General features: G+C 40.4%; 1 protein-coding gene across 4 annotated transcripts in view; it reads right to left on the bottom strand.

Moving 5' to 3' along the window:
- RASA2 (RAS p21 protein activator 2) overlaps nucleotides 1-25,167 on the bottom strand; it is a 102,797-nt gene that overhangs the window by 3,903 nt on the left and 73,727 nt on the right. For all 4 annotated transcript variants that reach the window (XR_008446299.1, XM_054040498.1, XM_054040499.1 and 1 more), the window contains 12 exons: nucleotides 24,457-24,605; nucleotides 21,915-22,029; nucleotides 21,212-21,286; nucleotides 20,310-20,433; nucleotides 17,384-17,490; nucleotides 14,918-15,004; nucleotides 14,750-14,827; nucleotides 7,847-7,920; nucleotides 5,846-5,952; nucleotides 3,287-3,369; nucleotides 2,338-2,546; nucleotides 200-303 (listed from right to left, as the gene is read on the bottom strand). Coding sequence is in view for 3 of the 4 variants with exons in the window: in XM_054040498.1 (XP_053896473.1) it covers nucleotides 200-303; nucleotides 2,338-2,546; nucleotides 3,287-3,369; nucleotides 5,846-5,952; nucleotides 7,847-7,920; nucleotides 14,750-14,827; nucleotides 14,918-15,004; nucleotides 17,384-17,490; nucleotides 20,310-20,433; nucleotides 21,212-21,286; nucleotides 21,915-22,029; nucleotides 24,457-24,605 (1,312 nt within the window). In the remaining variant the exon portion in view is untranslated. The remainder of the gene's footprint in view (nucleotides 1-199; nucleotides 304-2,337; nucleotides 2,547-3,286; nucleotides 3,370-5,845; nucleotides 5,953-7,846; nucleotides 7,921-14,749; nucleotides 14,828-14,917; nucleotides 15,005-17,383; nucleotides 17,491-20,309; nucleotides 20,434-21,211; nucleotides 21,287-21,914; nucleotides 22,030-24,456; nucleotides 24,606-25,167) is intronic.

Genomic DNA, 25,167 nt, shown 5'->3' with positions numbered 1-25,167 from the left:
GGGAGACTGTACCTCAAACTGCTGAACGAGAATGATTTGATCATACAGAAATATCAGAAATTTAGTAGAAAGTATGTACAATTTTATATAAAATTAAAATGAAAGTACAAAACATTAACAGGACACTATCAGTCTTATTCTCCATGCCATTACAATTATTTTATGCTACTGTAACTCCATTGAATTAGTATTCAGATACCTTCCATCTTTTGTAGTTTAGGCATGTTGATAGCAAAAAGTGAGTAAATTCTTTCGGTTTCTCTATCCCCATCAATCTCAATTTGAATATCAGCAGGAACACCTCTACAACCAAAATAAAAAAAAAAAAAAGTTAGGTGACGATATAGATAGTAAATATTGCAAGCTCTCCTAGAGAGCTTGAATGCAAAAAAGAGCTGAATGAATTTCAATATATTTAGCCATTTAGAATTATAATGCCGGTCACTCACAGAACTTCACATGTTCAAACTAGTGTTCAAAATTTAACAAGTTAATAAATCTTATATGGATGCAAAAACATGAGTTTACACAAATTAAAGTAGAAGACAGTATAGTGTTACTAAAAATGGACTTTTACAGCAGAATTTGCTGTATATTTGAAATTAATTCCAAGGTTGCAATAAATTTAGTTACCACTGGGAATAAATGACCAGTTTTAATAGTCCCTACTATATTTGAAAGGTGAAGACACTAGAAGGGAGAGGCATTATTTAAAGAAGTATAATGGAGTATTTTTAGGAATAAAGAGATGAAAACATTTTTAAAAAGTAATGTTCATTTGAATTGGTGGAAGTCCTACTGTGTTAATCAATTGAGATATTTTAAAATAATAATACTTTTTCAGTTAATACTATTATAGGGTATCATTTTCCATGGGTCTGTGGGACTGGACTAGATGATTTAATAGTGTTGATTGAATTAAACATTGAGGGTAGCATACAAGCCATCAAGTTATTAAAGATAAATGTATTAGAAATGCAAAAGTATGTTTTTTTTTGTTTTTTTTGTTTTTTTTTTAAAACAGCAGCTTAAAATTAGGTAGCAAACTAATACTTTTGTCACAAACACAAAATTGTAAGATTGCATTGCATATTTCTTCTTTAGGTACAGTATGTTTTAAAGAAAATTATTGTAGTAATGGTTGGTAGAATACTAGATAAAAAGGTAAAGTGGACAACTTGAACAGCACAGTGACAGACCTGGGGCTGAATCATCAGCTGCAAGTCAGCAAACAGTGCTCAACTTAGCTAGCAGGGTGCGACAGTGGCTCTCTGACATCTGTGCACCCTAACTTGAAACCTGAATCTGATCAAACTAGAGAAGCCTCAAATTTGCTCTAATTTTCAACAGCTGCTAACAATCCAAAAGGAGCAGTTGCACCATCCAGAGATAAACAATACTGGTTACACCCCTTCCTCAACATGCCTTCCACTCATTCTGTGCACCAGAGCCCAGAGGGTGAACAGGGATATCTCTGTATAGCTGGTTAAGCCAGCTTCAAGGGTTCATCCTCCTAGAGGTGTGCAAAGCAGATTAATCGGATGACAGGATCTGGCTGATGGTTGTCAATTACTGCAGGGTGGGGAGGGAAGAGACAGCAGCCATGAAACATCCAAAGGGTCTGTGGCACAGCTGCTGAGAGAAGCCAGTAGCAGCAGCAGAGGGACTGCAATGCATTCCCATATTTACAGTATATGTGAAGAAGCCACTTGGTTCTAAAAACGACTGCTTCTGTAATATTGGTGGGTGAGGTAATCTAACAATCAATGTCCAGACTAGAGGAATCTTGAGCTACAATATATATTCTGTAGAGGGATATCAATAAACTTACAACATTTCTAATTTACATGCTACAGTGCCCTTTTCTTGTATTTTGAAATGGTATTAGATGAAATAACATGCCTAACAATATAAAATATTTTATACTGATAAAGCGTAAAAAGCAACAGAGGGTCCTGTGGCACCTTTGAGACTAACAGAAGTACTGGGAGCATAAGCTTTCGTGGGTAAGAACCTCACTTCTTCAGATGCAAGACGACTTGCATCTTGCATCTGAAGAAGTGAGGTTCTTACCCACGAAAGCTTATGCTCCCAGTACTTCTGTTAGTCTGAAAGGTGCCACAGGACCCTCTGTTGCTTTTTACAGATTCAGACTAACACGGCTACCCCTCTGATACTGATAAAGCATAGTTACTTTTTTTTTTTAAACTAGGAGAGATGCATCCAGCTAACTTGTGAAAGAAAATATGAAATTAATGCTTACACCATCTGCAAGTTGCAAAAGGAATCAATGACTCATTTTATCATAGAACGCTTTTTACTTCAGAAGCAACTTACGCAGTGCATGGAGTGCAGCCCTTTGTGTTCTCAGTGGTGGCCTTGCAGCAAAGCCAGGTCCCATTCAGAAAAGCGGAGGGATGATAAACACTCAGTCTCTTCTGGTTACACCTGCTTACCCTGCAGAGAGCTTCTATCCACTCACTAGCTTCCACACAGTTATTTGCCTGGATATAGAGTGGCTTCTCTCCATAAATCACTTGAAACATCTGTGGATGAAAGTGTTTTATTCTGCAAAAATTCTATTCAGTAACATACTGAATAACTCTGAAGATATTCAAATCAACTCAGAGGTCACTGTAAAAAAATCACCGAAACCCAACAGCCACAAGGAACCACAGGAAGTGAATTAAGTGGAGGGAAGGAGAGGTCTTTCTTCCTCCTTTCTCTATTGCTGCTGCCCCATTTCTAATCTGACCAAGCATCCTGGGACACTGATACTACTTTTCACTCATCATCTCTGCTCCCTGGCTACACCACTTCCTGATACCAGGAAGCACTGCTAAAAAAGGTAAAGAACCAGCTGCCTTGACTCAGTGGCCCCTGGTGCTCATACAGCTGCTCCCCATCTTTGAGCAGCACTTCTTTGGAGCAGAGCAACATGTGGATGAGGAGGGAAGGGGAGATGTAAATCCCCCTATTTCCTTCAGCATCACCTCACAGCGGCAGCAACATAATTTCTTCACAAATTAAAGGCATCAGAACCCTCCAGAGCCCCCTTCTCCATCACCCCTGCTCAAAGAACACCTATGGTTTCATGACCCCAGAGGATTGTGGGATTGAAGTAATGACAAAAAATGTTGGTTTGGGGACCCAGGGCAGAAAAAAATTGAGAATTTAATTCTAAAGTGATGAGGGATTACTTTATGAAGTTATCACCAGTAGTCATTTCTTCAAGAACTTCTCAGGAATTATGAATCTATTATTTCAAAAGCTACATCTGACTCACATTTTTCCTATTGAAGGCGCTCTCCTCAAGCTTCTCCACAGTGAGGATGTTTTTGATTGGAATGTTGTAAATTGGTTCTTTGTCTGCATAAATTTGTGAATGGATAACAAGAATGAATCAGACTACAAATCATTTCCTGGGATCAGCGCATTGATATTAGAAGTTGAGATTTCACAGATATGCATCCACATTGTTGACAAAGGACAAACTAATCAAAAGGTTTAACACTAGTGATATGAGAATAAAGGGCTCAGAAATGAGGCACAAAAAACACATTATGGACAGGTGAAAGACATTTGTTTCTCACTCATTTGTTTGTAGTGTTGCATAAATTAAACAATACTTGTTCAACCTGCTTCTTAGGTATTTTCACTGTTCTTTTATTGAAGTGAGAAGTTGAATTGTGATTAACAGACCAAATCTCATCAATTGCCATTATGCAACAGACGAATGGCAGAGAGAAAGCCTTCCTGTGTAGGAAATCAAGACTTTACTGTATCACCTCTTTTTGAAATCCAACACTTCTAATGGGTCAAAATGTGTGTTAGTTAAATTAGCATGCGTACACATACTGTGTGAAGACAATGAGTGAAAGAAGATTCAGGATAAGCAAGCTAGAAACACTAAGACTAGAAAAGCAGTTCCTCCACTTGATGGGCAAAGTGTTAATAATCAGGAAAATACTGATGAGATCCTTACTCTTGTGTATTGTGAATGAGTAGCAAAGAACATAGGAAGAGAAAAATACGAAAGCTAGCTCTTAGCTGTGGTATCATGTATGAACTCCTAATTCATGTTGCTTATATAGCTTTCGTCAGGCAACACTAAGGATGTAATGGGTACAGTTAACTATTCAGAACATATAAATGCCTATTCATGGGCCATTGGTTAGCATCAAGAGAAACCTGTTTGTTACTCATAACTGACAATTATAGTCATGTCTGTCAATGTGTCTCTAAGTGCTCCTCCAAAATGTATATAGGTCACAGTTCTGTCACCTGTAGACCACTTCCTTCACAGTATCACACAGGTAACAGTATCTTCTTTGATAGATCTGCAGATAGTGTAAAGGCAGAAATCAAGGTTTCATGGTTGATAACAAAAACAGACAGTTTTGATTCCTGAATCAAAATTAGGCTCCGCAGCTCATGAACTGAAGATTCCTGAATTCTGGATTTCTGCTGAACAGATACCTTGATTAAATTGTAAAGACTCTTGATTAAATGGTGAAAACCCTTAAGGACAGTTCTGTGAGATGAAGAAATTGATTGCTCTGTAGACCTTTTTCCACTTGTTATTCTATAAACAAGTAATAGTCTATAAAGTAGTCAAACTAATTTGTGATTAACACAATACATTTTGTGACAAAGTTCCTCCTCTATCTTGGTGGGTCCTGCGCTTATTGGCGGATTTTCCTGCCTCAGAGATTCACCAGGTGGGTTGGGGAACAGCCCAGAGCCCTTCCCCTCTGGAAGAGCCCACAGTCCAGATCAAGTGGGAGGTTTGGGAGGAACCCAGGCCCGCCCTCTACTCTGGGTTTCCAGCCCAGGGCCCTGTGGACTGCGGCTGTCTATAGTGCCTCCTAGAACAGCTGCATGACAGCTACAACTCCCTGGGCTACTTCCCCATGGCCTCCTCCAAACACCTTCCTTATTCTCACCACAGGACCTTCCTCCTGGTGTCTGATAACACTTGTGCTCCTTAGAACTCCAGCAGCATACCCTCACCTCTCAGCTCCTTGCGCCTCTTGCTCCCAACTCCTCACACTCCCACCACAAACTGAAGTGAGCTCCTTTTTAAAACCCATGTGCCCTGATTAGCCTGCCTTAGTTGATTCTAGCAGCTTCTTCTTAATTGGCTCCATGTGTCCTAATTAGCCTGCCTGCCTTCACTGGTTCTAGCAGGTTCCTGATTACTCTAGTGCAGCCCCTGCTCTGGTCACTCAGGGAACAGAAAACTACTCATCCAGTGACCAGTATATTTGCCCTCTACCAGACTCCTGTACCCCACTGGTCTGGGTCTGTCACAATTTCCAGGAAACTTTTAGTCACAAGCACACATTTTACTCTAGCTAGAAATGCTTTTAAAATTGTAAAAACACCCCAATGTTCCCTGATAGCTCTGCTGGTTATGGGGAACCCAACAGGGTGGAATTATAGTAGGGTCTGTAGAAGCCCTTCTGCAGGATGGCTAGGAACTAGATCACTGCAGCTTAGATGGGAAGTGTTTGGAATGCAGGGTAGAGCAACCCTATATGCAACATGCACCTCTGGGGGGGGAAAAGCAAACATATTTGTGGATAAACAAACAAACAAACAAACAAACAAACAGGATTCAAAATTGGATGCAACCGAGACACATTTCTGAAATCACTTCAGAAAAGGAAATAGCCAAAGATTGAAAATTATTAGTGTTTTGTTATTATTACAATAAATAAGAACATGATCATGATGTTTAAAGTCACTTAATGGCTGTGACACACATTTACCATTTCTTAGCACAATTACGTAAGCAGTGTTCAATAAAAATCTAATTGCCGAAAAACAGATTAAGATTTACCTCGTTGTTTGTGATAAGTGAGCTCTCTGCTTGTTAGGCAGAACCATCGTTTCTTGAAATTCTTTTTTCCAATCCGAGTTCTTCCCTGAGCTCTTTTATACATTTCACTGTACAGAGAAATCACATTATAAATGCACAAACCTCACATACTAAACAGCTTTGCTTTAAAAACTTAGTTTAAAACTAACTGGAGAGAATGAGCTATTTGTCATGCAATGAAAACACGAAAAATCTAGGTTTAAAGAGGACTTTGGTTCACAAAATAGATCTTGAGACTTCCTCTATTATAGTATCATGAGGTAGCCATGTTAGTCTGTATCCACAAAAACAACAAGGAGTCCGGTGGCACCTTAAAGACTAACAGATTTATTTGGGCATAAGCTTTCAGGGGTAAAAAACCCTCACTTCTTCCTTTCTTATAGTGACTTAGTCAAGAGGTTCTTTAGCAGGTAAGAACTTTGAGCGCGAGACAATCGAAATCCCATCACTTGTTTGAAGCACCAACCCAGGACAGGGGCCTCTTGCATACCTCTGGAGACCTGCATTTTACCAAAATGGTGATGTGTATCCAATTACAAGATTCTCTTTCCTTTCCACCTTTCTCAGAAAATATAGCTTTGTCTAGCTTATGAAACAGATGCAGCTGAACTGATGTTCAACACGGTTTAACGGCAAATGCAGACCAGAACAAATTGCATTCAACACTGCTTTAACTGCACCCTTTGCTGACACTTATTTTCAGCAATGGGTAAACTCCCTAGCATTGAAAAGGCTTGTGAATCAGCACGTTTAGTGACTTGTCTGTTGTAGCGGTCCTCTTCCTCATTTCTATTCGGTATGTTTTGGGAACAAGCATTGTTCTCCCCCATGTTTTGGCAGGGTAAAAGGTACACAATTTGCCACATTAAATAAGGGCAGGTCTTCACTACGGGGTGGGTGGGTGGGGGGGGTGTTGATTTAAGATACACAAATTCAGCTATGCGAATAGCGTAGCTGAATTCGACCTATCGGAGCCGACTTACCCCGCTGTGAGGACGGTGGCAAAATCGACCTCCGCGGCTCCCCGTCGACGGCGCTTACTCCCACCTCCGCTGGTGGAGTAAGAGCGTCGATTCGGGGATCGATTGTTGCGTCCCGACGAGACGCAATAATTGATCCCCGAGCGATCGATTTCTACCCGCTGATTCAGGCAGGTAGTGTAGACCTAGCCTAAGTTTGGCAATTTAACTCTCAGACTGAGGAAGCAGCATGTGCCAGAAGTTATTGTTCTGTAGAGGATGATTCCATTGCTAAAAATCCGCTTCCCAGATATAAACTGAATCTTTTTTTTAACCAAGGAACAGCTCGTAAATAGATTAACTCAAGGGTGTTTATGGGCAAACAAAACTTATTTTTTTACTTTACCATTAGCCACCTCTGCCCCACGTTTTTCAAATATTCTATGAGTCATTAAGAATGAAACTTTCATATGCTCTCTAATTATGGGAAGGATTTTTCTGCTTTGGTATATTTGGTCTCTCAGAGCTCAAGAGGCAGAGCATGTGAAGTCATTCTAATAGCAGGTTATGGGATTCTGAAATACATTTTAACATTTATTAAATCTGCCACTGAGAGGGCATGGATTACATTCCTTCAGAAATACAGAGAGAGACTGAAAACATTAAGAAAAAAGATAAGCTTCCTAAAATATGTGAGTTATAAAAATTTCACAAGAGCTGTTAACTAATTCTACAAACTACATATCGCTAATGTTTATAGTGTATACACTAATGGAGTATTTTCACAAATTTCATAAATAATATAATCAATGCAACATGTCAACAAATGTTTTCTAATTATTGTTCATTTTATAAAGTAATTTGCTGTAATTAAATAGGGGTAAAATTCATACATATTTTCCATGTATAAATAATACAAAATGGACGTGCATAATGTCCTTGCTTTGAGATCATGTCTTTACTAAACATTTGTGTAATGGACAGTACTTTACACTTCAATTACCCTTCTTTTAGATGTACTGGTTCACTCATGCCACTGGGCTCTTTACTTTCAGTAGATGACACTTCATCTAAAAACTAAAGAGAACAAGGAGAATAGGTTATGTTTGGAAAGAAAAAAAAGTTGCCCACATCCATAGTGTTTCTCATAAAAACACCATTTTTTGCAGTACACAAATATTTCGGTAAATAGAGTGTAATTAGGGGTAAATTGTATGGAATTCAGTTTTAAAAGGTCAGTAACATGAAAACAAATTTATGAAGAGTACATTAGAAATTTCTCAACTACACACAAGATTTCCAAAAGCCCATAGGAGCTGCTAGTTGCTCAGTACTTTTTAAAAAGTTAGGACACTTATTAAGTTAGGACCTTAATTTTAGGCTCATTTTTAACATCTTGGCCTATGTGTATATGTAATATACAAATATATGAAAAAGTTAAATGGCAAAAACTTTGTTAACGCAAAGTTAAAGTTGACAGGTGCTAGCCTGTGCCTTTCAGAATGTCGAGCTCAACAAAACTCAAATTTCTGAAAAGCAGGAAACAGAGTAAGGTAAACGCCTACGCAATCTTAACTCAGACCCTGGAGCTGGCAATAGCCTCTGGGAATTATCTGCATGCACTCCAGTGGCATTCACTGCTTTAGGTGCAGCTGTACTGAATGGTGGAGGAATAAATTAGAACAACTGCTTTACAAATATTCTGGATAGGACCTGTGCAAGGACACCGTTGAGGTTGCTTGTGATCTTGTGGAGCAAGCTGTCAGCTTGTCTGGTGGAGAATTGCCTGCCAGATCATAAACACCGATACAGGAAGTTATCCAAGATGAAATTCTTTGAGACGAGATCGGAAGACCTTTTCATTCTGTCCGCTATAGCCATGAACAGTAGAGTGGGTCGCTGAAACAGTTTGGTGCTATGTAAAATGCCAGTGCTTGTCTAACGTCCAATACGTTTAGCAGTTGCTTGTCCCAATTTGCGTGCAGTTTTGGGAAAATACAAGTAAACTGACTGGCTGATGTGAAAATTTGATACTATTTTAGAGAGAAAGCTTGGCTGAAGGCATAAGTATACCTTATCTAAAAAGAAGATTGTATATGGTGGTTCAGATGTTAGACCACGTAGTTCAGTGAGCTTCCTGGCAAAAGTCATAGCCTTGAATACTGTATGCAGGTCTGGTCAGCCAATCTCAAAAAGGATATTAGAATTGGAAAAGGTACTGAGATGGGCCACTAAAATGATTAAGGGTATGAAACAGCCTCCATATGAGGAGAGATTAAAAAGAATGGGACTTTGTCATCTCTTTTCAAATCTGAAAAGGAGGGATATGATGGACGTCTATAAAATCTTGACTGGTATGGAGAAAGTGAATAAGGAAGTATTATCTACTCCTTCAGATAACACAGTAACCAAGGGTCACCCAATGAAATTAATAGGCAGCAGGTTTAAAACAAACAAAAGGAACTATTTCTTCACACAATGCACAGTCAACCTGTGGAACTCTTTTCCAGAGGATGTTGTGAAGGCCAAGACTAAACAGGGTTCAAAAAAAAAAAAAAAAGAAGTCAATAAGCTCATGGAGGATAGGTCCATCAGTGGCTATTAGCCAGGATGGGCAGGGATGCAAAACCATGCTCTGAAGTGTCCCTAGCCCCTGTTTGCCCGATGCTGGGAACAGGTGACAGGGAATGGATCACTTGATGATTACCTGTTCTGTTCATTCCCTTTGAAGCACCTGGCATTGGCCACTGTTGGAAGACAGGACACTGGGCTAGATGGACCATCGGTCTAACCCAGTATGGCTGTTCTTATGTTCTTTGTCAGCAGGGATGGCCTTTGGGTGTTGCTGTCTGAACTTTCTGTGGCTGCTTGGACAAATAGGGAGTTTGGGGCAGGGTGGAAGAAGAACTCTGTTCCCTTAGCTGGGAGAAAGTACTGCTTTTCTGCCCTCTTAGAAGTAGGGGCACAAGTGGCTGGTGTTTATCATACAGTTCTTGCTGGTTCTAATATGGCCTTGTTGACTGGGAGTGCTATTTGGCTAGACCACAAAGGCTGTTGAAGAATGTTCAAGAGCTTGTGTTATGAGCCCTGGATCTCCTCTAAGAGGCTCTTCTACTACTCTCAGCAGTAGTTCTTGGAACGGTATGTGGTTATCCAGAGAAGTCACATCAGGCAAGGAAGATGAAATACCTTTGGGTCCAGTGGTACTGATGGATCTGGTTAGTCTTCCTCCTCACTGTAGGTTCAGGAATCTCCAGTTGGTCCCTGGACAGAGAGGGGTACTAGGATTCCCTATGGGATACACAGACTCTGTGTGCCATGTGTACAGGTCCCATGGTCCCTAGTAAGGCCAAAATGATCCATTGAAAGAAGGGTGTGGTGGTCCTGAGGGATGAGGTCCATAATTAGATCAACAAGGCTGAAAACAGAGGACTCCTGAACTTCTGTCCAGACTGAACTCCCTTTGTGGAGGGGAAGATGGTTCCACTGGAAAGTGTGACTCTGGAAGATGAGAAGTCTGGATCCAGTTCCATCAGTGGTCTCACTGGTACAGGTATTGGGAAGCCATGGCTAGAAGATGGAATGGGAGATGATCTCCCTGGTGAGGGTAGGTCTGAACAACCGGGAGGGCGGGGGGGGAGGGGAAGGCAGATTGTGGGTATGGGAGGATGACTGTTTTCTGGGGTGGTGTAGGATTCTGGAGGCAGAGTCTCATTGCCCTGTACCACTGATGTTCGTGTAAAGGAACTCTTAGTAGTTGGTGGTTCCTTCTTGGGCTGTGGTGGTACTGCCGGCGATGTCCCCTTCGACTGTGTTATCATTGGTAATGATGGTTTAGGGTCTTTTGACACTCAGTGTTTTGTTTTGATTGCTATCGAGGTCCATGTTGAAGAGCATTGCTCCAATGAGCCTTTTGATCATGGTCATGAAGATCTGCCCAACCTGTAGAGGGGGATCCATTCTCTAAGGTCTAGGAGGGGCTCTGCTCTTATGTTTATGATAGTGCATCTTACTTTCATGAGAAGGGCTAGGTGACAGTGTCCTTTATTCAAGCCATTTCCATGTCTGAGTAAGGCATTGAACTAGAAGGCACACTCCTCGATGTCTCAGGTCCACGTACAGGAGAATTACTGCAGGGTCGATTCAACTGAAGCCTCATGGCACCTTCTGTCAGGTGTTTCCAAAGTTAAGAGTTCTCATGCCTGCCACGTTCAACTAGCAAGGAGAGGCAGATACTGTACTTAGCAGAGATATGAGTTTCTCCATGGCAGCAGAGGCAGCACTGCTGATCATCCTTGAATGAAGAGGAGTGGGGGCTGGGGATGCAACCCAGAAGGCTGGACATGATTTAAGTCCTGCATTGAGGTATTGGAGGATTCCCCGGGGCGGGGAATTTTAACTAAACTATGAAAAAACTAACAGGATAAAACTTTTAAATATGTCACAGGCAAGAACGTAGAAGATGATCAGTTCCAGACACTAGAAGAGTCTGACTCAGGCCACGCGGTAAGAAGGAACTGAAGAGGCCTCAGTGCACGCTGCCCCTTATACCTCAGTAAGGAGCACGAGCAGAGCATCTACATAGGTGTGAACAAGCAGACCCACTTGCTAGAACTCTCCTGTTTCAGCCTTGGTGGAACACACACATGGAGACCAGAATTCAAACAACTTCTTGAGGTTGCAGTCTACGTAATTTCAATACAGTATTGTGCATGTTGCGTCAGTAGCAGGACACTGGGGTCTTCTTGCCATGGGTGAGGAGGGATATGACAGCAGTCTGTGGATTTAATGATAGGTAATGGGAAAATATAGCTTAGGTGTTGTCTTGTGTGGAAGTATGAAGGGGCTGTAAAAGGATGTAAAGTGGTTAAATTTTATAAATGTAATATACTATCAGGGTAGTCGGTTCAGTGTTTGATCATAGGGCAAGCACAGGGAGTGGGGAGAGAGAAAGAGAGAGAGAGAGCGCGAGCGAGCGCGCGCATGTGCAATGGGTGTATTGGGGCGCTGCTCAAAGAGGGCAGAGTTAAGGCGGCGTAGGCATTTACCATAACTTGGTACTTTCTGGTTTTCCAGAGTATGAGTCTTGCTGAACTCTGTTCTGGAGGGGCACAAGCTCTCCCTGGAGCAAGCTTAACTTTGTTCTAAAGTTTTTTGCCTTTTAATTTCCTAGTTTTTTTAAACAGAAAATATTTTTGTTGGTAGAGGTTAGTGGTCATTTAGACAGTTGTAGTTCTCATTTGGGTTTGTAACTGATATGCTACTGTGGCTACTTAATAATCAGAAGACCTAACTGTTATATAGTGCTTTTTATCAGTAGATCTCAAAGACCTACATGTCATTATCTCCATTTTACAGATGGGAAACCAAAGCTCAGAGAGAGATTAAGTGACTTGCCCAAGGTCACTCAGCAGGTCAGTGGCAGAGCTGGGAACAGTCCCAATCCAATGGTCTTTCCACACAGTTCTATGTGATTCCTAAATTCTCCTCTCCTCCCACTTCTGTATATTTTGCTATAGTGAAATGGGGATAATGATCATGCTTTGAAAAACAAACAAAAACAGAAACACACCCTTGATAGAACCATTTTTTTCTCCAAATCTTTATAGTTCATTCTCAGATTTCTACCCCACGTGAATGTCAAACTTCAAAGTTGCTAGAATCTATGAATTTAAGGAAAGGCTGTTTTTTCCCCAGCAGGCTGTATCTTGACAACCCCTTGCTCAAATGACCCGACATTTGGATCACTAACTCCCACAAGGCATAGCAAATGTCAAGACAATCTGTCTAAGCAGGCAGATTTTAGAGCACTTAGAAGAGCTGTCGTTTAAACAGGAATGGCTTCCAAACCTTTGCTAGTCCAGAACTGGCGCTCCTTTACAATACTGCATGACATTACAGAGAGAATGGAAGGGAGGAGTTCTACACATCCATCAACAGTATAGCAGGCTCAGCAATTAAACAGCCAGTTCATCTCAATGAGATTCTCTGGAGAGAGAGAATACTTACTGGAGATAAGGTACAGCCTGAAACAACAGCTCTGAGGTGTGTGAACTTCCTGTCCCCCATGCTGGAGAGTTTCTGATGTGTGTCAAGCACACCTGCTCTCAGCTCCTCACCCCAGTGTCAGTAGTGTGTTCCTGGCACATGCTTTAAGCATGGCTGTTCTAAGGTCCTCACCTAGAAGGACAGGGCTTCACATATGGGGGTGGGGAGAGGGGCTCAGACACCCCCAAAAGGAAAGCACCCCCAAAACCTGGGTCAGATGAGGGGGGAGGCCACAGGCTGGGGAGATCATATGTCCATAGATGGGCAGGGGCTTTCAGATCTTGGCACACATACTGGGAGCAGGGAGGGAGAGAGGCTCAGACACCCCCATCTGTGACTCACATGGGGGCGGGGGGAGAGAAGAGACGGCAGAGAAGAGGGAGGGTCACACCCCTCTAGATGGCCTGGGGGAAAACACATACTTGAGAGGGGAATGTGGGATGACAGGTGTCTCTGGCCCCTATTCTCCCTAGTCCTCTTTCCAGTGTCTCATCCCTCTCCTTCCACTCTCCTTAGTTCCCATCACCTGATTCCCCCATCCCCCTCTCCCCTTATTCCTACCTACTCTTCCATGCCTTATCACCTCCCCTCCCAGCAAGCAATTGCTTGTGTAGTTTATTCTCCTTTCAAAAAAATTTAAGCCTCTTCTGACTATTCCGCTGTATTTGGAATACATTTTTCCAAAATAAAAATAAAACACTTTGATAGAGGCAGATTGGAGCAATATGCCTGCTTTTTTTAAACTTCAGATTTTTACCCCAAATTGGATTCAAACTCTCAGTTCCTGGGGTAGTGCTTGGACTCAATGACCATAACGTATTCTTAGAGCCACTCATGAACCTGTGGTGTAGATATAGTTTCCCAGATAGGCTCTCTGCACATGCACAGTGTAATCTATTAGATGCACAAATAGGTGAGAGTGCCTTACCATGCCTAACTGGAGAAGCAACCCCTTTTTTAAATAGTGTTTTCATGTGATTTTTCCCAAAGGACTGTTGGGTGCCAGGCACTTTGATCGGGGTACACTAGAGTATCTGAGGTGATGATCTGAGCCTTAGTTTGATCTCTGTCCATGAGCAAAACCCACCACTGCCAGAAATTACCATTGCTTCAAGAAAAGCGTTGTTTCCCTCCCCCTGCCCCCCGGCTTGTATCTCAGTAACCCCTTGGTCAAACAGCCCCGTATTTGGATCACTAACCATACCCTGTGTCCACATGGAGGCATACTGAATTTCAAACCAATCTGATGAAAGCTCGACTGTTCTAAGTGCTCTAACATCCATACAGAAAGTTCAGAGCTGCTCCTCATTTAACTATAGCAAAGAGGCAAAAATCTATGTATTGAGTAGATGTATTTTTAGATCTATTTTTTTCAGTAATAAGACCATTCATAACAAGCCTCTGGATGAAGTAATATCAATATAATAGCTTAAGATATATACCCTATTAGACTACATCCATTCAGAGATCATCCAGAGATATTTAAGAAGCTAAGATCTTTAAGCTTAAATTCAATACAATTTTCATATATAAACATTCTATAATCTACTTATCTAAATTTTAGATATCTAAAATCTAAACATATTTTATATTGTTCAAGCCTCAGCTTAGTCATTTCCAGCCAAGATGGCGAGCTGGATTATAGCTCCAAAAATTTGCTTCGGCAGTTTTTTCACATCTATGGTTTATTAAAAACAGATTGCACATAAGAATATTTTGATTTCTTAAAAAAAAAAAAAAAAAAAAAAAAAAAAAAAGAGAATTGCAAGGAAACATCTTAAATCATAGGCATTTTATTAAGTCTGGCCTGCTCTCAAAGGCATTAAAAAGAGCTAAATATTGTTTACATAGTAGGTACCTTTTGAACAGCTTCTGTAAACTTTTCTTCTTGAAACATTTTGAAAAATTCACACATAAATGTCTCCTTGAAACTTGACTAAAAGAGAAGATATAAGCGTATAAATTGATGTCTAACAAGAAGATCTGTGAAACAAATACATCAACGTAAGAACGTTAATATACTTACAAGCTTGCTTTTGGACAAACTTCCCCAGCTCCCCAAAGTTTGGATGGTTTTTGATATAAGAGTTAATGTTCTAGAAGTTTGTGCATCCTATAATAAATAATTTTAGGAAACAAATTGAAGAGTCCCTTTACATTTTTAGGCAACTCAATTACAAAACCTGGATTTCAAAATAGGGATTTGGCAAGACGGCTATCTTACTTGATTTGTCACACTACATTACTTTCTAGCTGGAAATAAATTCTCGTGAGAAAATTTAAACATCTTATATACAGGTTCATGTATTGCTCCCATCACTGTAGTATCTGAGTGCCTTCCAGTAGTGCATTAAACTAACAACTTGCCAGGTGTTATCCTTCATTCTAATCCTCTCCCAAAGAGAACTGTGTGTGCAAAATAACATTTTGTTTTGGTAGGATTTTTTTCTGAATGTTTCAATGTTTGTTGGTTTTTGGGATTTTTGGGATTTTTTTCTTTTCTCCCCCCAACATACTGGTGGGAAAATGGGTATTTCCCCTAGAAAATTTCAACTTTTTGTTGAAAAATTCAAAACATACATTTTTTTTTTTAAATACATAAATTTTTTTCTTTGTTTGTGGTAAAAATGGAATTTTCCACAGAAAGCCAAAAAAGTTTAGTTCAAACCCCAATTTTCTGTTGAAAAATGGTTTAGATAGAAAGTTTTCAACCAGCTCTAGTAAAAAGCTAACACAGCTTTACAACACTGTTTGGTATTTCTGAGAAAATGGCAGGAGCAGGGCAAGGGCACACAATTGCCTGCGAATGCAGCTGCTGCCGTGCCAACCCCAAATGCAGGAGGGTAGTGGTGGTGCTGACTCAGGTTCGGTGTTGGGTCAGTTTGGAAAACTACTCAACCCTCTCAGGCTTGGGTCCAGCTAGGTCGGAGCAGACCTCTATTGTTGTAGGCCTGGGAAAAGGCCAACTCCAGGCAGATGGGAGTGGAGACAGACTATGACCAAGGATCCACCCAGGGAAGAACCAGACTGGGGAAAGGACTTCATGGAGAAAGCCCTGGGGGTCAGCAGCTCATGTAGGAGCTGGGCCTTCAGGGAGAAAGTCTAGAGGATCAACACTCTGCGAGGCAGCAGGTAGACGGGTAGCCAAGGAGGGGCAAAAGGCCATTTTGTTTCATGTTTTCTTTGGACTAGAGAATTCTACTTTACACAGCCTCCCCTCACAGGCCTATTGCTGGGACTAAGAGGGAAACAGAGGTGGCATCAATGCTGCACCGTGCCACAGTAGCCAACAAGAAGTTGGGTAGGTTGTCACAACACACACACACACACACACACACACACACACACACTCTTGAATATTTACATGCGATTTTTCTTAATGGCTTGTCACGTGCACACTGCTATTATTCTGTCTTCCAAATAAATATTTAACCAATTTGACTATTTACTCATTTCCAGCTTGCACATTTTAACATATGAGTCCAACTGTGGCCTTGGGAAATCTACTTTCTTTGCCCCTTTACAACTCCAAGTATTAATTCTATTGATGGGTCTTTATAAACACACAGGATTCATTTACTCTCACTTTGCCTCTCTCTGCAGAATGTCTTTGGACTAATGGCTAAATTTATTTAAGTAGATTTTTCTTTTGCAAACACCAAGTGCATGGATAATATATGTACGAAATTATTAAATATCAATTAGTCTCAGGGGGAGATTTCAAAAAGTTATGTTCTCCTTTATATGTAAGCAGTAATTCAATAGCTTATTCCTATGCTTTGACATTTTCCAATGTAAAATTTAGACTAAATATTGTTGTACAAAAATTCAGATGGGTATGTTCCATATTACAATTATAATATGGTTACCAGATTACATGGATGGAATATGTACAATTTTTGCTATTATGTTGAACATCTGGCAATACAGGAGAATAAGTAAAATCCACATGAGTGCATAAATCAGAGCTACCCAATACCATCACAGAAAGCATTTCTTCCTGCAACTTCTATTTGAGAGACTGGGGAGAGGAGGGAGATTTTCAAAGGCACAAATGACATTTAGAAGCCTAACTCCATACAGGGAAAAGAGAGAGAGAGAGAGAGAGAGAGTGAGTGAGTGTGTGTGTGACGGAGGTTCATAACTGCCATTTCTGCCTTTGAAAAAAAAGTATCCCCTTAAGATTTCATCTCCACAGAGAGCAGCACCTTCCTCTAATACACCCTGAAACATATGCTCCATTAAAAGCAGCTCCATCCCATTTAAGAGCTCCCACAATAAATTATTAGCCAATGCCTCCCACAAAGCCACGGTTTCCTTTAGCCAGGTGTGAAAGGAAAAACCCAACGTAAGAGAAAATTAGTACCCTGATTTTCTTTTTGAATTGCAGAGTACAGCCAGTGAGAGAAGCTTATCTCTATACATCTTTCTATCTAAAGAGATCTGCAGATTATGAGTAAAAGTGATACAAAAAAATTTACAAAAAACTTACTGGATGATGAGGTCGTAAATGAAAAGTATGAGGTGAGACTACAGCGACAGCAAAGAAACGAAGAAACACAAAGCTGCTCACTGCAGAATACTGTACATGAGGGTCATCTGCAGAGAAAAACCATGAAATGTAACAAACTAAGCTTAACAAGGAAACAGTGAAGACAGTCAAAATAAAAACTGTAGGGAGACAGCATCAATAGGGAAGAGAACTATTTTTCTATAGAACAGAACTAATGAGGCGCATGAAATGAAAAAGTAGCAATGATGAGCAGAAAATATTCCATTATTGCCAACACCGGCTTAGTTCCACCAGGGTTAGCAACGCGGCTGCCACAGATGCTATCACATACCATATTGATTAGACCCTGCTCTGAGCATGTCTAATTTGCAGAGTTAAAAATGCTTGTGGCAACTGATGACCCATCTACACTAGGGCTAGCATAGTATACTAATATATTCAGAGTTAAGGTTAAAATTTACCATGTTTGGATTTCTTTTAAGATATGCAAATGTAGTTAAGACATCCAAACAACCTTAACCCCTCCCTGTAATATCATCATATAAACCATGAAGCCATATAATTATGATTAGCACATAAAAATTTTCTAGTCTCAGATTAGATAAAACTGATTAAGAGAGAAACTCATTTCTCACTAAGCACCATTTTTTCCTCGTCACCAGTGGGTGGTATCAAGGATGCTTGGTGCCATAGCTATTTATTTCCATACCTTAATATGTTTAGATTTAACCTTAATGCTACATTTACAAGTTTTGGGGATATTTACGATCTCTGACGTTTTTACTGTTTTATGCCTAACAGTATAGTGGGACCATGGTATTCACTGAGGGCAGCTTGGTTTCACTGACACTGGGAACGATGTGAGACAGCGGCCATTTTGAAAGTACACCTCTACCTCGATATAACGCTGTCCTTGGGAGCCAAAAAAAAAAAAAAAAAAATCTTACTGTGTTATAGGTGAAACCGCGTTATATCGAACTTGCTTTGATCCACCGGAGTGCACAGCCCTCCCCTCCCCCGGAGCACTGCTTTACCACGTTATATCGGGTCATGTTATATCGAGGTACTATCTTAAACTGAGAGCATCTGTGTCCTCAGAGACTTTGACAATAGCAGGAGAGAACAGCCATTTTGAAAGAGAGCAGTTCTCCATGGAATTCTCTGTAGAACATTTGTCAGCCTCTGCTGAATAAACAACTTTCAGTTATGAATAATGACACAAATCTCTTTGTTAGGATAAATGGTCTTCACCTGTAGCAATGCAAGAGATGTCACTGATTTTTAACTATACAGGAAGTTCCAATAGCCTGTTTTATTCCAGTATTAAGGTCATTTGGACAGAAAGTGATCTGACACAGGGTATTAAATTTCTTAATGGATCCATTTTTTTTAAAAAAAGGAAAGTTAATTCACAACCAATTAACCTATTTAAATTCTCAGAAAATTCATTCTGTACTCAAAGAATAAGTATTTTAATTTTAGATAGGATATATTGAATTCTTTACATGTAAAACTATTTGAATCCCTACATTAACCGCAAAATACTCAATACTACCTTAACTATGGAACTGCGTCTGGCACTAATATATGTTGGAGTAGCTGTATTTTACATAGAAGCAAAAGTAAATTTAGCTTTTTTATGGCAGTTATTTGACTATTAAAATACTTTCAGTATTGCTTCTGCATTTCTGCAGGTCCCTTGAAGTTTTTATCCACATGTTACTACTGTCTTGCAACACTCAGCTCTGCTGCTTTGGTGCATCAAGACATCAAAGAATCAGAGAGAAAGGTAGGGCTAGAAGGGACCTCCAACAGTCATGCTGAGGCAGAACCAAGTTTACCTAGAACATCCCTGGCAGATGTTTGTCTAACCTGTTCTTTAAAACCTCCAACGAGTGATATTCCACAAACTCCCTTGGTAACCTATTCCAGTGCTTAACTATCCTTATAGTTAAAAAATGCTTTCCTAATATCTAACCAGATTAAGCCCATTACTGCTTCTCCCACCTTCAGTGGACATGGAGAACAATTGATCACCATCCCTTTATAATATCCCTTAAGATATCTGAAGACTTATCAGGTCCCTCCCCCCTCAAATTTTCTTTTTTCCAAAATTAACATGCCCAGTTTTTCCCTAAACCTTTTATAATTTTTGCTGCTCTTTGAGCCCTCTCCAACTTGTCCACATCCTTCTAAAGCCTGGACACAATACTCCAGCTCAGGTGTCACCGATGCCACGCACAGTGGCACAATTAACTTCCACGTCTTACATATGGCACTCCTGTGAATATACACCAGAATGACATCAGCCTTTTTCACAACTACATCACATTGTTGACTCATATTCAATGTTTGATCCATTATAACCCCCAGATCCTTTTCAGCAGTACTGCTGCCTACCCAGTTAAAGCTCTTGCTGCTGTCCAATATTGTTTTATTACAATATGCCAAGCAGAGAATGTTTGGTTAACAAAATACACTACACAGTCTAGGAAAAGCAAGAGCCGTTTACAAAGCCACTAGAGAGAATAAGGGTCAATTTAAAATATTTCACTCTTGGGCCTGGTCCACACTAACCCCCCACTTCGAACTAAGATACGCAACTTCAGCTACGTGAATAATGTAGCTGAAGTCGAAGTACCTTAGTTCGAACTTACGGCGGGTCCAGATGCGGCAGGCAGGCTCCCCCGTCGATGCCACGTACTCCTCTCGCCGAGCAGGAGTACCGGCGTCGACGGCAAGCACTTCCGGGATCGATCCCAGAAGATCGATTGCTTACTGCCGGACCCGGCGGTAAGTATAGACCTACCCTTGGTAAACAGCATGTGGAAATCACAAAAGATGCTTAAATGAAAAAAAGGTGTTTGTCAATTTCTAATGAAGAGTTTTTTTTAAACACACTTACTTGGAAATCTTTTGGCAGCCAGGTGTCTCAAAGAGTAAAACACATCACACATTAAGGTAGGGCAACTTATACTTGACTGTACAATTGTATTGAATACTTTATCGACATAGTAACGTAGATTTTCCTGAAAGGATAAAAACAGGTATATTCTTTCAGAATGTTAATGTTTCTGTTAAATACAACAGAGCACTTTTTTATTCCTACAGACAACCAACAGCATGGTATATATGACACATTGCCCATTCATAAATACAGGTAACCTCTTCAACTACGTAATTCTAGTACACAACAAGTTGTTACTGTTAAGAGGTAATTTGGTAATCCTCACTGAATTTCAGAATTATAAGGCCACTGGAAAGTGCACTGCTGGTTTTTTGCAATACAGGACAAGGATATATAATGCAAGAACACATTGAACTGCCTTTCTGCAATACAGAGGCCTGGTGCCAAGATGAATAACTTCCCAACAGTCCTCACCAGAAGAGTTATTTAATTCTTTGCTGATGCAATTGCCTTCAGCGGATGTCACCAACTGGTGTGGCTTAATCGTAACACTGGCAAGCGAAGAGTTCACTGAATGAAGCTTTAAGCAAAGTTAACAGCAGAAGCAGTCAATATATCACCTGCTGTACTAAAAAGAATTCAGATGTGAAATTTGAAAGATAGGCAATTGTTGAAATGAAGAGCAACCAATAGGGGGTCCTCTGCTAATGCCACAAACAAAAAGTTACAAGACAATACACTTTAGTACTAGTAACAGTGCAGAAACAAGGTCACAAGGGAATAATACCAGTACCAGAAACAGAGCTAAAATGAAACTGATCTTTTATACAGCTGTATCAAACTTAAATACGAATTAGGAAATTCATTAGGGTGGAAACAAAAACTATTAGGACACTTACCTTGTGAACTTCTACATTATCGCCTTCTTTTAATTTGATGGGATCAATTTCACAGGGTTTAGGGGACTCGCATATCTGAAACAATACAAATTAAAGCCTTTTGGTTAATTTTTTTAAGTGACAAAAAGCACAAAGATTAACCTGTTTACTATACCAATTTTTCCAACATATTCAGATATTAAATAAATCAGCTAAAAAACAAGTCCTAGACTTGAAGGGCAAAATAGTAAATAGTGTCTCCATGTTCCAGAAGGAGGGGGCAGCATGCAAGGAGCCTACCCCAGTCTCGTGCATATATACAAGGGCCACTCACTGTGCTTTTAGGGCAAAGGACTACTCTGCCATGATGGACCTCCCTATCCCGCTGTGCCCACCAGTAGAATTACTGAACCTGGTTAGAGGGTGGTGCAACAACCATTGCTCTTATTCTGTTCTTGCTGAAATTCTGACTGCCTGGCAGAATGTCTCCAGGAGCGTCTGTGGGGTGTGAAACGATAGGCTTGGACAAGCAACTTAGCCCATAATACTTGGTATATAGATTAAAATATGCTAAAGAACCATAACCTGGCGCACATGCTACTATAATATTCAAGTACTTAGTATATTTTCTATACAAAAGAGCTGTAGGAAACTACATATTGATGGGAGATGGTGCCACAAGAGTCATCATACTACTGCAAATATCTGCAAAAAGACCCCATACCTCATCTAGGACTGGCTTTAAAGTAACTTTTAGGTAGTGCTTTCCCACTATTTTCATCATCTCATCTAGACATCGAGTAGCTAAGGTGTTTCCTCTGAAGATTGTGTTTACTTCTCTGTAAAGAAAGAGATTAAATCATTTAAATTAAAGGCAATACATCTAAGGAACATTAGCATTAAATAGCAGTCATCTCTAATGCTTCTACTACATAAATACATGTTTAGACAGGTGTTAGAAAACATTTAATACATTTAAATCAGAAATTGCCCACTGAGATTAAACATCTGGTTTCCGAGAACATCGAGGGACAGAAAAAGAAGCAGTAACTCCCTCCCTCCCCCCCCCCACACAATAAAAAACTAGTCCCATTACTGCACTCATGCAAATGATCAACATAATGAAGTTTAAAATGTACAGTTTAGAACACTCTAAAATAAAGAAAGAACTCTATGCAGCTTGTGAGAAAAATGCATTCAGAGAAAATTCCAAAACAATGAACACATAGCTAAAGAATATGCTACTAAAATATAGATTTAGTACTCTTCAGCCAATAAATATTTCACTTAGGGCTGTGCTTTGGATGTAGCTGTTGAATATAAATGCAAACTAGGTATATATTGAGTTGTAAAAGAGGTGTGTCCAGTTTGATAAATCCAACTTAATCTGTTTTATAATAATATAATAATAATGGAGATATCCCATCTCCTAGAACTGGAAGGGACCTTGAAAGGTCATCGAGTCCAGCCCCCTGCCTTCGCTAGCAGGACCAAGTACTGATTTTGCCCCAGATCCCCAAGTGGCCCCCTCCAGGATTGAACTCACAACCCTGGGTTTAGCAGGCCAATGCTTAAACCACCGAGCTATCCCTCCCCCAAATGATTACAATGATCAATTATGATAGAAAAATATGTGCACACTAAAAATGTTACGCAAGTTACATGAGAATTACACTTTTAAAAGTGTTAATGTTTTAAAATACAGCCAGATTCTTAAAATATAGATAGGGCTTATTAGGATTTGATTTCAAATGATATTTGTTGGTAAACGTCAATTTCAGCTGACACACAAATTGACAAAATAAAGTATCATTGGTAGCAGCCTCCCAGCCCCTCACCAAAGCTTGTGCCCATAGGGATTGGTCAGAGAACCCTTCTGCAGCCCTGCTGTCATGGGAGTGGGTCTTTGACAACTGAGCTGCAGAGGGCTCCCTGCACAGCCACGGGGCTGGTAACACCTGAACCCTGCAGGCACAAGGTTGGGGGAAGGTTGCGGTCCTGCAGGGCAGAGCAGAGAATCCCAGCCAGGGCTGCAAGGAGGATGGGCAAGATCCATTCAGCAGCAGGGAGGCCTCCCCTGCAGCCGGAGGCTCATCCTGCCCTTCGCTCACAGCAGGAATGTGGGAGTTGCCCCTGAACACGAACTGTTCAGCAGCACCCTGCGGCCAGTGGCTCGTTATTATCCTTATAATCCTGGCCAGAGATCTCTGCTCTGCAGGACCAGGATTGCAGCCTCCCCTGCACCTTGCGCCCCAGTGTCTTGGGTCCTTTGGTCGTGCAGGGAGCCCCTTGTAGCCCTGCTGTTAGTGTGGAGAACCCCCTACAGGTCTACCATCAGTGCTGCCCTAACCCTAACCCTCTTATTTCCAGCAACTGTAAAAAAAGTTAAAAAGATAGCCACTACAAACCATTGAAATTAGAAAAAAATAATACAATTTGAATTCTGTCAAGCCTAAATATAGGCCAGATTTTCTCACCCTACACAAAACTGGAATAAGTACACTTTTCAGAGGTGACCTCTGTGGTAATGGAATCTATTCCTTTCCCAGCTCCACAGCACATAACAGCACCTCGGTGGCCACTCCTGTATTCTCTGGGGGGGCTATAGCAGTGTCTGTTACTTTATGTCCGCTGTCCTAAAATATGGGTGCAGTGGATTGACCAATGGATATATGTAACTGCATACCAATAGGCCCTATTGTTGGTGCTCCCAAAAGTGGGGGGTTTAAATTTCCATGGTGCAGTTTTCAAGATGCATAGAAGAGCGTGAACTCCACATGCACGTGATCACTACACTTATTCAACAAAGCAGTACCCGTGTTGCTTTTCAGCTCATACAGAAGTAAGATTTGGGCATAAATCTTTGAAAACAGAATCCGAATTGCAGACTAATGACCTATAAAATATACAGAAAATGGCCAAACTGATGTTTAGAAACAAAAAACAAAACAAAACCCATTTGCTGTTGGACACTGTTCTAGTATGTCATGTTTAGTTATATAACAGCTAAAAGAAAAAACAAACAGCCAAACCAGCCCATCTAAAACAGGGCTCTATAGGAATTCCGATCCTCAGCTAGAGCAGTATTATCAAGTGATGTTACAATGAAATATTCAATGGCAAGTGATTACATGTAGTCAGAGTTAACTTAAACTAATGAAGAAATGAATAGTGACCATTTATCAAAAATTGGTCATAAAAGGATATAGAACTCTAAAAATAAAACACCCCATGTTATCATGAAGTTATGGAAAGATGAAACATACTGAGTGTCTTTCAAGTCTAGTTCGGCCACTGCAGTAACAAATGGTACTATCTTTTGATGGTGCAGCAATAGTCTTACAAGAGGCAAAACAGCATCATATTTATCTCGACACACTTCACCCAGAATGTAGGCAGCAGAAGCAGAGACTGGCTGTAACAAAAATAAAGGTGAAACCAAGATGAAAAACAGTTTAACATACTACTTATACAGTCTGAACACAACCTGGAAAAGATTAGATCTCAACAAGACTGCAGATACCACCAGTTTTGTAAGAAAACTTAGCACGAGGCCAATTACAAGTCTACAAAATAATCTTATTGAAAATAGATACTATCTGCTCAGAGTGGCTTAAGTACCTTCAAATACTTTGACACCCACTATTAAAAATTCTACATTTATTCATTAGAATATTTCTAAAGGGTTAGATTGCGGCTTTGCCACAAGCCCTGAATAAATGGCAGCATATGGTTGCATTGCTCAAGGGTCATATCCAGGTACTTTCTTTTTTTAGCCCTCATCGCAGTAGCATCTGAGCATTTCACAATCATTAATGGATTTTATCCTCACAACACCTCTATAAGGCAGAGAAGTGCTATTCCCATTTTACAGATAGAGAACGGAGGCACAAGTTAGATTAAGTGATTTGCCCAGGATCACAAAGGAAATCTGTGGCTGAGCAACAAATTGAACCCAGGTCCTCGAATCCCAATCC

The sequence above is a fragment of the Malaclemys terrapin genome, chromosome 9 (assembly GCF_027887155.1).
Source record: "Malaclemys terrapin pileata isolate rMalTer1 chromosome 9, rMalTer1.hap1, whole genome shotgun sequence".
Taxonomy (NCBI): Eukaryota; Metazoa; Chordata; order Testudines; family Emydidae; genus Malaclemys; species Malaclemys terrapin.
This window is presented reverse-complemented; position numbering and strand designations above follow the sequence as displayed.